General features: G+C 31.6%; 2 protein-coding genes across 2 annotated transcripts; one reads left to right on the forward strand and one right to left on the reverse strand.

Annotated features, from left to right (window-relative positions):
* The first annotated feature begins 3,411 nt into the window (after positions 1-3,411).
* On the forward strand, positions 3,412-5,708 carry LOC114176413 (probable leucine-rich repeat receptor-like protein kinase At1g35710). Its single transcript, XM_028061456.1, has one exon. It carries the CDS (start codon positions 3,505-3,507, stop codon positions 5,533-5,535), a length of 2,031 nt encoding a protein of 676 aa, XP_027917257.1. The 5' UTR covers positions 3,412-3,504; the 3' UTR covers positions 5,536-5,708.
* A 397-nt stretch (positions 5,709-6,105) lies between these two features.
* LOC114176416 lies at positions 6,106-10,828 on the reverse strand. The gene is made up of 9 exons (XM_028061457.1): positions 10,463-10,828; positions 9,553-9,636; positions 9,043-9,438; positions 8,262-8,397; positions 7,928-8,090; positions 7,506-7,634; positions 7,184-7,378; positions 6,556-6,678; positions 6,106-6,460 (listed from the first exon to the last, which is right to left on the reverse strand). Exons 1-9 carry the CDS (start codon positions 10,665-10,667, stop codon positions 6,353-6,355), a joined length of 1,539 nt encoding a protein of 512 aa, XP_027917258.1. The 5' UTR covers positions 10,668-10,828; the 3' UTR covers positions 6,106-6,352.
* Between the last annotated feature and the right edge of the window lie 258 nt (positions 10,829-11,086).

Genomic DNA, 11,086 nt, shown 5'->3' on the forward strand with positions numbered 1-11,086 from the left:
TACACATTTTAAAAATATACAATTATTTAAAATATAAATTCAAATAAAAGACAATATTAAAGTATGATGTAATAAAATATCAATATAATTTATGATTTTTTTTGTTATTAGAATTATTTTCTATTAAAACCTTTAAAACAATTTTAAATAAAGTTTAATGTAAAATATAAATTAAAATAAACTTAATCTTGTTAAAAATATTTACTTAAAATATCAATTTTGATAGAAATATTTGTGCACATTTATACAGAAATTAAATTTGGTTTAAATTTGGAGAGGGACAAAATTGCACAATTTTTACAAAAATTATGTCTAAATTGAGACAAAAATTAAAATACTAGGACCAAATTAAGATTAGGAAAATGACACCTGGCATAATAGTGACACGTGACACTATCACTGCCACGTGGTACGATGTCAGCTTGACACGTGACAAATATTTAATTTTTAAAAAAATAAATAATAAATAAAAAAATTTAATTGCATCAAATTTCCCAAAATAGGGACCAAATTAAGATAAAAAAAATTGAGGGACCAAAGGAATAATTTAACCTTAATATTAATTATTAACCCTGACCGTAGCCCCCTAGCTCTAGTCCTACTACTCATTTTTTACTTATATACTAGTCATCTTAATCACTTTCACCCGATGTGTGGAACTTCAAACTCATATTGAATACTAACAATTTCTACCCATTAGATTGTGTGAGTCATTTTACTTAAATACTACATTTCTTAGTCACTTTCACTCGATGTGAGACTTCAAACTCATATTGAATACTAACAATCCCTTCCCATTAGATTTGGTGAGTCCTTTCACTTATATAATACATCTCTTAATCACTTTCACCCGATGTGGAACTTTAATTTAGTTTCTATATTTAAAATTTTGAATCTATTTAGTGCCAATTTTTAGTTCTTATACAACTTAAGACCAAAGTAGTAACTAAGTTTAATTACAACTTATATATACACGTTAAAATAATTTTCTAGAATTATACATCAAATCATTCCACCTAAATATCCAAATTAAATTTACTTTTTTCATTTTTACCTAAAAATATCCCTTTTTAAATTTATAAATTTTTTAAATATACTAAAAATGTAAATGAAGAGTGACACTTGTAACTTTTAAAAATTTACATTTGTCACCTTAAAAATTTAAAAATTACAAGTGTCATTTTATATTTACAGTTTCAATATTTTAAGAAAATTATAAGTTTAAAATAAGGATTTTTTTATATAAAAAAATTAATTTGAATATACTAGGTAGAGTGATTAGATGTATAAATTCTAAAAGAAGTGGGACTTCAATTTAGTCACTATATTTAAATTTTTGATTCAATTTAGTCTTAATTGTTAGTCCAAATATAATTTAAAGCTGAATTAATGAGTAAGCTTATTTATAACTTATATATACATGTTAAAATAATTTTTTAAATTTATGCATCAAATCTCTTTATCTAAATATTATAATTAATTTTGTTTTTTAGTCCTTACACTATAATATCTTTATTTAGAATTATAATTTTTTTTGAAAATACTAAAAATGTAAATATAAAGTGACCATTGTAATTTTTAAAATTTTACATTTGTCACATTAAAAATTTTATATTTTAAATATTTTAAAAAATTTGTAAGTTTAAAATAGAGTTTTTTTTATAAGAAAATTTCTTTGAATATATTAGGTAGAGTGGTTTGACGTATAACTAATAATTTTTTTAAAATATAAATATAAATTGACAATTGTAATTTTTAAAAATTTACAATTGCCACATTAAAAATTTAAAGTTTACAAGTGTCATTTTATATCTACATTTATAATATTTTTAAAAAAATATATGTTTAAAAAAAGGATTTTTTTTTCATGTAAAAAAATAATTTGAATATATTAGGTGGGGTGGTTTGATGTATAAATTCTAAAAACATATTTTAACATTTATATTAAAAAATATTTTAAAATAATTTAAGAATGAATTAGTAATTAAGCTTAATTACAACTTATATATACATGTTAAAATAACTTTTTAAAATTTATACATAAAATCACTTTCACCTAAATATTCAAATTAATTTCATTTTTTAGATGTTTACATTAAAATATCTTTATTTTAAATTATGATTTAAAAAAAAATGCTAAAAATATAAATGTAAAGTGATCCAGAAAACTCATATTCAAATTTTCTCATACCTGTGAATCTGCTTCAGCCACTTGTCTATACATGTTCTATGAAATTCGTAATGACATGGCAGTAGTCTCATGTTGTCTCAATCCTCATACTCCACAAGGCAATATGTAAAATACCTCTATAGTATGTAATACTTGCACATATCGTAAAAGTAACAAGTTGCACAAACTAGGCCTCAAAATGTCAGGTACAATATCATTCTACTTAGTAGTATTTTCTTACTATCAGGTACAATGATATCATATTATTCACTATCCAATTTTCTTGAATCAATTTACAATTTTCTTGAATCAATTTACGATGTTGTAAAGTCTACAGTTAAGTTATGACTCTAAGTGGTCTATATGATACAAACTCAAGACACAACAAATGTCTTAAATATAAGATGTTGAAATATATAGTCAACATGATAGTTTTAAATCCGGATTAAGCATTATATATCCATCTTCTGAAATAAAATTGTTAAATATAACAATTTTCGTATGACAGTGACTTACACACAAATAATACTAAAACGAATTATTTAATAAAATGGTATTTACTAAGAAAAAGACATCAAATAAGGAGATGAAGTATATCTGTTAAAGTAAGAACAATTAATTCAATCCTACTATAACTAGCTTTACAAAAAAGAAAAAAAACGGTAAAAGTTTTGGAGTATTTACAATATAAGTTGTCTCTTTTACTTTTTTTTAATAATAGGTGTTTCTTTATAACAGGTCAGAGTAAAACACAAATCTTCACAATTTTTCTTTATTTATCAATTTACTAAATTATGGTGTATTTTATATTAATTTTATTCTATATTATTTATTCTAGTTATATAGAATTTTTACAGAAAAAATTTAAAATAAAGGATCGTATCAATAAAGGTGTCTAAGAAGAGTATGGCAAAAATATAGGGACCGGTTGACTCTCCTAACTTATATTCAAACTATGTCGAAGAAGTGCTAAAAAATATTACTTGTGACAATGATGAAAAGTGTCTGATAGGAGCACAACATATTTCGCAAGTGTCATGTTCCAGCAGTATCTGTACTTGATTTCAGAACTGCAATATGACAGGTAAAATTGGATCCTAACATTTGATTTTAAGTGTAAGAGTGGTTGTAAGGGACAAATTCCAGTCACTTATCCAGATAATCAAATGAGATGGGCCAGTCTTTGAATTAAATGGCCACAAGCATTATTATTAAGCACATAATGACACAGACAAATATTCTTTTCATCATATAAACATATTTAAAGGGAAAAGGTGATCCAAAAAGAAAAAGTTAGATCTCTGAGAAGAACTAGCTTTTCTTAACTGTGCCTTATGATCTATTCTCAAGATGGAATCCAAACCAACAATCTTAAGTGCATTTTCAGCTGCAAGAGATCACTCCAAAAGAACCAACTTCATTTGCTAGTAAAAAACATGGATCATCACCTGCTGCAGGTAGTTGCACTGTTGACACTGATAGCATTTGGAGGCACAAGTTGGAGTATAGAAGCCTGCAGCCCCATTGACCTAGAAGCTTTGATGAGCTTCAAGAATGGAATTCAAAAGGACACATCTGGTCGCTTAGCTAAGTGGATTGGTGCAAGCTGCTGCAAGTGGGAAGGTATTGTCTGTGAAAATGCAACCTTTAGAGTGATTCAGATCAATCTCCCAGGACTTATTTCCACAGATACAGATTTGTCTCAAACACAAATGATTGGGCGGATTTCTCCTTCCATAACACTCCTCTCCTCCCTTGAAATCATTGATCTTGGTGGTTTAGTTGGTCTCAGTGGAGCTATTCCGGACACCATTGGTTTGCATCTGCCAAAGCTCCAAAAGCTCTACCTTTATGGCAACAATTTAACTGGTCCAATACCAGAAAGCATTGGAAAGTTTCCAAACCTCCAAGAACTAGCTCTGCAGGAAAATAAGCTATGGGGGTCTATTCCTATGAGCCTTGGAAGCCTTCAAGGTCTCAAAAGGTTGCTGCTTTATTCAAATAAATTATCAGGTATAATACCAGACTCACTTGGGAATTTGATAAATTTGACAGAATTGGATGCTCATGACAATGCTCTTGTGGGTAATATACCCAATAGTGTTGGTGAGATGAAGGCTTTGACAAAGCTTGATCTTTCAAACAATTTTCTAAGCGGGAAGATGCCTTCTTCATTAACCAATTTAACTGCCATTTCAGTTTTATATCTGAACACCAATTCTCTTGAGGGAACCATAGCATTTCCTTCAAGATCTGGTGAAATGTCTTCTCTAGGTTTCTTAAGACTCCATAACAATCTCCTTGGTGGAAATATACCTTCCAATATTGGCTATTTGGTATCTCTTCAAAGGCTTTCACTGTCAAACAACAAACTTGAAGGAGCACTGCCATCTAGTTTAGGCAATTTGGTATCGCTAACTGAGTTATATCTCAGTGGTAACTTCTTGTCTGATCAAATACCAAAATCACTAGGCCAACTTTCTCGGCTTATAATGTTGAACATCTCTAGAAATTTGATTGAAGGACCATTACCTCAAGAGATATCTTCCCTTCAAAATCTTCAAACACTTGACCTTTCTTTCAACCATCTGCAACTCTCTGCCATTCCAAAATGGATGGCAAACATGTCATCACTTTCCAACGTTTACTTGGCTGGTTGTGGAATCCAGGGCCAAATTCCAGATTTTTTCCAAACAACCAATAGTCCAATACAGGAACTGGACTTGTCAGTAAACATTCTCAGTGGAAGCATACCATCATGGATAGGAAGCCTCAGTCAACTCTACTTGTTAAATCTCTCTGGGAACTCTCTGTATTCAGACATCCCTGATTCCTTTAGAAATTTGCAAGATCTTGGTGTCCTTGATCTTCACTCAAATAGACTAACAGGTTCCATAGCTCCAGTATTTGAGATAGAACAAGGTATTTTCGGGGGTTCACTGAAATTTGTCGATCTTTCTGAAAACAGCTTCTCAAGTGGAATTGAAGAAATTGGTGGAGGGCAACTTAGTATTCAGTTTCTGAATTTGTCTCATAACCATCTGGAAGGTAGGTTACCAAATTCAATTGGGAGTTTGAATTCACTTAATTGTTTGGATTTGAGCTTCAACGAATTAGGCTCCAACATCCCAGAAGTGCTGGCAAATTTAACCTCATTGAAGATATTAAAGCTACAGGAAAATCTCTTCACGGGTAAAATTCCAAACGGATTTCTCAAGTTGTTGAAGCTAAAGGAATTAAATGTATCTAACAATCATCTTGAAGGGGAAATTCCAGAGGGTAAACCTTTGGTTGACTTTCCCGAGAGTTCATATTCTGGAAATAAAGGGTTATGTGGAAAGCCTCTCGGTCCTTGTAAACTTTGAAAATTGTCAAGTGTAATGCTACTTAAAGCTATTCTCGCAATCGTTCAGAAACATGATTTTCAGCTTGATACACAACCAGAAAACTGAGCATTCAAATATTTCACCAGGAAAAGGATAGATACATCTCTTTTTTCATTCCTTTTTTTTATTATTATGTAGAAATAGAAACCTAAAGACAAAGATCGGATTTTCCGTGACAGTTTAAGATCCCGGATTCACAGTATATTTATTACAATATCTCATTCCTAGAACACGAGAAGAAATGTTATGCTTAGTGTTAGAAGCCAATTGTGAAAAGTATCCTAAAATTTGCGAACAGCTTCATGAGGGATGATTAAAATATGTAAAATCCTGAAATTCCCTTTATTATGGCTATTGATTGATTCAACTAATCCCTTTAACCGAGAAAAAATTAACATTTTTTTCCAACTGCTTCCTTCAACTACTGTACATCCATAATGAAGCATAATTGACTTAAAAATTATATGGTTGTTGCTTCTAGCAGAATTACCTCTGTTCCTCATCAGAACCCACACATTAAGTTGATTTAGTTACCTAGATAGAATAAATTTGTTTGCATATGGAGACTGTGGACCCTCTGGTCGTTATTTAAGTTGGTGTAGGTAGTTCCCTTTTTGAATTATTGTGTCAATGACATTTCCTTGAGCCTGGTCTTTCCACTATAAAAGTATGCTATAAATTGCCATCATCACAGGCTTATTTCCTCTCATTTGTGATAAGATATTAAACTCTATACCAACAAAATAAAAAGATGACACTGAAACCCATCTCGAAATGACCATTGGTGATCATAATGTTAAAGGGAATCCTCAATTTGCCCCAGTTGCGGGTAATTCATATAATCTACACTGTTTAGCCTAATACAACATAAAACCTGCTCTGGCAACTCCTCTGGTTTGTTCCCCTGAATTGTGATGCAAATATAAGAAAAAATGTTAGTAATTAACTGGAAAATAAGCAGAAAATACATTTCATTGTTACAATAGAGAAACTACTTGCCTGAATAGTTAGACCAACATCTAGAATGCAGTTCTTTAATCTGTCCAAGAAAGTATCGAAACCTTTCCTGGAGATATAACTGAACCTATGCATGTCCAAATCAATCTCAAAGTAATTTTCTCCCTGCCACAAATATCATACTGATCAGTTTTTTCAAAAGATTCGAAAACAAAGTACTGCATGTGCATATTATGTGTCCTGCAAAGGAAATGACACCACCATAAATTGTGGTCCAAAGATATATAGGTCCTACAAAGACAAAAATGTACATTAACAATAAACTAGTGGAAGTAGCCCAGAGAAAATTATGTTCCCTTTTAAGTCTAACTAGTGATTCATTCACAGTCTATTTTTCCAGATTGATGATCGTTTTTTATAAGTGATTGATGACCGTGTTTGAAAATTAACTGCTTGATGAGACAATTTTTATCAATAACATAACAACAGAAAGCATTCACTGGAGATATCAAAGATGTTATCGTTAGGAGATTGAACGAGTTAAAGGAAATATGAGAAGCGTTATAGGTGTACTGAAAGAAACTATAATACATAAATTTCAGGTATTGCTCATTCTCAGCATTAGTTATAGGTATATTGAAAAACCATTATGAGAAACACTGAAGCTTACTGCGTAAAACTCATGTTGCGGTCGTGAGAGAAAAGGTTTCTCATTGTAAGACTGTATAAGCTTCCGTTCTGCTGCACTTAAATGAAGATCTTCTGGGTTGACAATACGACCTAAAATTTTCAATCTTTCCCTGAAGGGAACAATTGCATCTCCTAGAAAAGTCTTTACTGTTTCAACTTCATCGTCCATCAACCTCTGTAGGCATGAAAACGATGTTACTTCATCAGAATACGAAATCATCAACATTGCACAATGCACACTTTGGCAGAATTTACTGTGCGATATTAAATGATAAATTAACTGCATTAAGGACCCATCGTACTCTGATGTTTTCTTGAAAATTCAACGGAAGGTCTTTGGAGTAACTTTCAGAAAGTTTGAAGTACATCACAAAACTCATTCCTTCCCCATCAGTTTCACCTTGAAAAAGTGAGGGAGGGTAAACAGGAATCTGAAATCCACAAAATAAGAGTATAAGAGTATGCACCCAAAAACAATAGATTAGAGCATCTTGAAAGAGAATGAAGCAGTTAAATGGTCATTTGTTATCGGTTTTTGTGTTAAACAAATTTTTTTATTTTCCAAATGGAAATTTTACATAAACCTAAAAGTGCTTTTTGACTTTTCTGTTAACAATGTACTATGATCAGGCAAGTTAAAAATAGACAGATAAAAATATATCTAGCAATCCACAGTTACTACTAGAACAATTCTCATCAAGAAGGGGAAGAAAAATATCAGTACCTGAACATTTACTACAAGTAGGGGTGGAAGTTTCCCAAAAGGACTCGCCAGAGGAAGTTCCACAAACCTGGCTATATGGTCTATTTTCCGAGGGGATAAGAATACATCAACACCAAATGGGTAATATGCAGAATGGTTTGAAGCAAATTCTTTCTTCTTATCCCTGTCATAAAAATGATATATTTTCTCAAATAAATAAGCCCAAGTCAAACGTAAATTTTGTCTATGGATACGTACGTTAAAGTATACATTTTAACTGTGATTTAAATCAAGGCATCTGTGTACAACAATAATGTGCTCTTGAAACAAATTGCAAACAGAATCTTAATCTTACTTCAAATAATTTGGTCCTCGAACTTTAAAAGTGCAGGGGTCAATTTGTGACCAAGAATCAAGCATTCTCTTCTCAATTGGACAAAAGGATACTTGATAACCAGCTAGTGGTCTTAGTAAAATTGTCTTGGATGAAGCTGAAAAGCATAAAAAGAAAAGAAACGTTATATACACTCATTGTTTCATAATAAGAAGCACTGTGCTGAGAAAATAAGGATTTGAAATCATAACATAACATAAAAGTTGAATTTAGAATCGTGTAATGTTCATCAATTCAAATTAGCATGCATGCTACACAGTGAACTCTGATAAAGAATGGTTCTGTACTAAATCGTTCTTTTAATGGATTCTGCTTCCTTTTGTAAAATCTATACAGTTATTCAGAGATTTAAGATATTTTCTTTTCTAATTTAAAAACTACTCCTCCATAAAAGAGGTTAAACATACAAGTCCTAACTCAACATTCCATATGACAAAATGCAGAGCTAAATCATAACTAATAGATCAACTCAAAATGGGTGATATACAGCACGGTTTGAAGAAAATTCTTTCTTCTACTCCCTGACATAAAAATGTTTTATCAAGAAAATAAGACCAAGCCAAATATAATTCTGCCTGTGGATATGTATGTACAGGTCTAAATTTTATCCGTGTAATTAAAAACTATTAAGGCATTGTTGTAAACGTATATATCAAACAATAGAATCCCAATACTCGATTAGTCCATTTCAGTGACAAGGATCTTTAATGATAAGAATTTTGTTTCGAGAACTTGAACTCACTTAGAGTAGCATTCCCATTCCATTTAGAAGAATGTTTTGTAGGATCCCTCTTCCTTGTATTAGGACTAGAACATAATGATCTCTGATCAATAGATGAAAGACATGACAAACAATTGTTTGGAAGAATGCCGCAATCGTCCATATCTTCATCATCCCTTTTGGAGTTCTCATCCATCATAGAAAATTCATCCAGAAAAACAGGTTCATGTGCTTCATTTACACTTCCCTCTCGTTTAAATTTAGAATCCGTGATATCTACATCACAAGACTCAGTCTGTGAATTTTTTACACCTTCAGAGTCATGTGCAGAATGTCCTTTTGATAGCTCCCCTGGTTCGTGCGTCTGATCTGTTAAAACTCCACGGTTTGATTCAGTTCCATTTAGAGATATAAAATCTGCATAAATAAATTGTATTCAATCATATATTGAAAAATGTGATCATATACCATGCATGAAAGTGATTGTAACTAATACATCAAAAATTAAATTCAGAATACGCCAAATCATACCGTCAAGAACACTCTGGTAATCATCATCACACTCTGAGTCAAATAATCCAACTGAATCAAACCATGCCTCCTCAACAATTCCATCTGCGATACAAATTAAACACGGGAGAACTACGGGTTTCAGGAAATAGCTTTTCGCACAAGCTAATTTAATAGATGTAAAGGGTGAGAAAACTACAGAAAATTCATTGAAATAGATATCCACTAACTAGCTCAGTTCCAGTTTACAAATTTACGTTCAAACTTTTTCTGCGGATAAAACGATCTGTGAAGAAAAGCGTAAATCCCACGACCAATGCTTAGTTTACTATTAAATTTCAGGGAAGAAAATAGTAGTTTAATCCTACTACCATAGCACAACCGCCGATGATTACATTACTTGGGTTGTGACTTGTGAACGAGCACTGATTCAGTATGCTTCAGTTTTAACTTCAATTTTAACTATATGATCTATTCCCACCTCAACCTCCCATACAGTTTATTCATATAACAATTGCCGCAAACTTCTAAGCTTAAGAGGAAAATTTTCACCAGTTATTAAAATCTGTCTACTTCAGTGGTTCAAGGTTTGTTATAACCTCCATTTAGATCCATGTTGAATGCCATTCTAACTATTTCACTCAGTCAGGTTCAATTGCTTCAGAATATGACAAAACATAAATCCAAACACTCACTAAACTGTAATACCTGTTAAAACAATCAACAGCTATCTCAGCTTTTCACATGGCATAACCATTCTAATACATACTCACATTACAACGTTTCCTATACCAAAGGCATAAAAGCAAATAGTAAAACTGCAAAATGCAGCTATAAAACATATAACACACACAGCAAATCACTCTCCAAAAGAGGATAAAAACAAAACCAAATCAGAGAAATGCATAATAAAAATAAAAGTATTATTAACCTTGGGAAATGGGGTTGGCAAAGGGGCGAGGCTGAGTCTCTGGCTCTGGCTCTGGCTCAGGCATATTATCAACCTTGTTCAGTGACCCATTGGACATCTGAGAAGACACTCTTTTTCTGACTTCATCTTGTTTCTTCATAGTCTTCTTGCAAAAATTCAACCTCCCTCCTGCACATGCACCAGTCTTTGACATACAAGTCCCCATAGCACAGATATCTCTGCCTCAGATCACTATCACACCACTCACACCACCATTCCAACACCTATGTCACGAAGAAAAAGTGACAGTGACAACAACATAGGGAGGTTGAACAAACCAATACAACAACGTTGAATGGAGGAAAAGTATTTGGAAGGCACATACCTTCAAATAACCTCTAATTTTATTTCTTTAAGATTGGAGAAACAAGTTATACACTTTTCTCCCTTCTTATAATTAATTCAATCTTCGTCTTTATCACATAAACTATTAATATTAAATATATTCATTATTATAATTTATGACAGAATAATTTTTTTTATCTAAAATCATTTTCGTAAAATTCAAGAGTATAATTGTAATTTGACAGAATAAAATTATAACGGACTTTCTTAATTGTATGCTGATTCAATCATAAATTTACC

The sequence above is a fragment of the Vigna unguiculata genome, chromosome 3, assembly GCF_004118075.2.
Source record: "Vigna unguiculata cultivar IT97K-499-35 chromosome 3, ASM411807v1, whole genome shotgun sequence".
Lineage (NCBI taxonomy): Eukaryota > Viridiplantae > Streptophyta > Magnoliopsida > Fabales > Fabaceae > Vigna > Vigna unguiculata.

What these genes read in the sequence shown, in the direction of transcription:
- LOC114176413 (XM_028061456.1), top strand. Translation starts at nt 3,505, where the DNA reads ATGATCTATTCTCAAGATGGAATCCAAACCAACAATCTTAAGTGCATT.
- LOC114176416 (XM_028061457.1), bottom strand. Translation starts at nt 10,667, where the DNA reads ATGGGGACTTGTATGTCAAAGACTGGTGCATGTGCAGGAGGGAGGTTG. An exon ending in TGCCAACCCCATTTCCCAAG is followed by an intron (nt 9,637 to 10,462) that starts GTTAATAATACT and finishes TTTGTATCGCAG; the next exon opens with ATGGAATTGTTGAGGAGGCA. An exon ending in CGCAACATGAGTTTTACGCA is followed by an intron (nt 6,679 to 7,183) that starts GTAAGCTTCAGT and finishes TATTTGTGGCAG; the next exon opens with GGAGAAAATTACTTTGAGAT.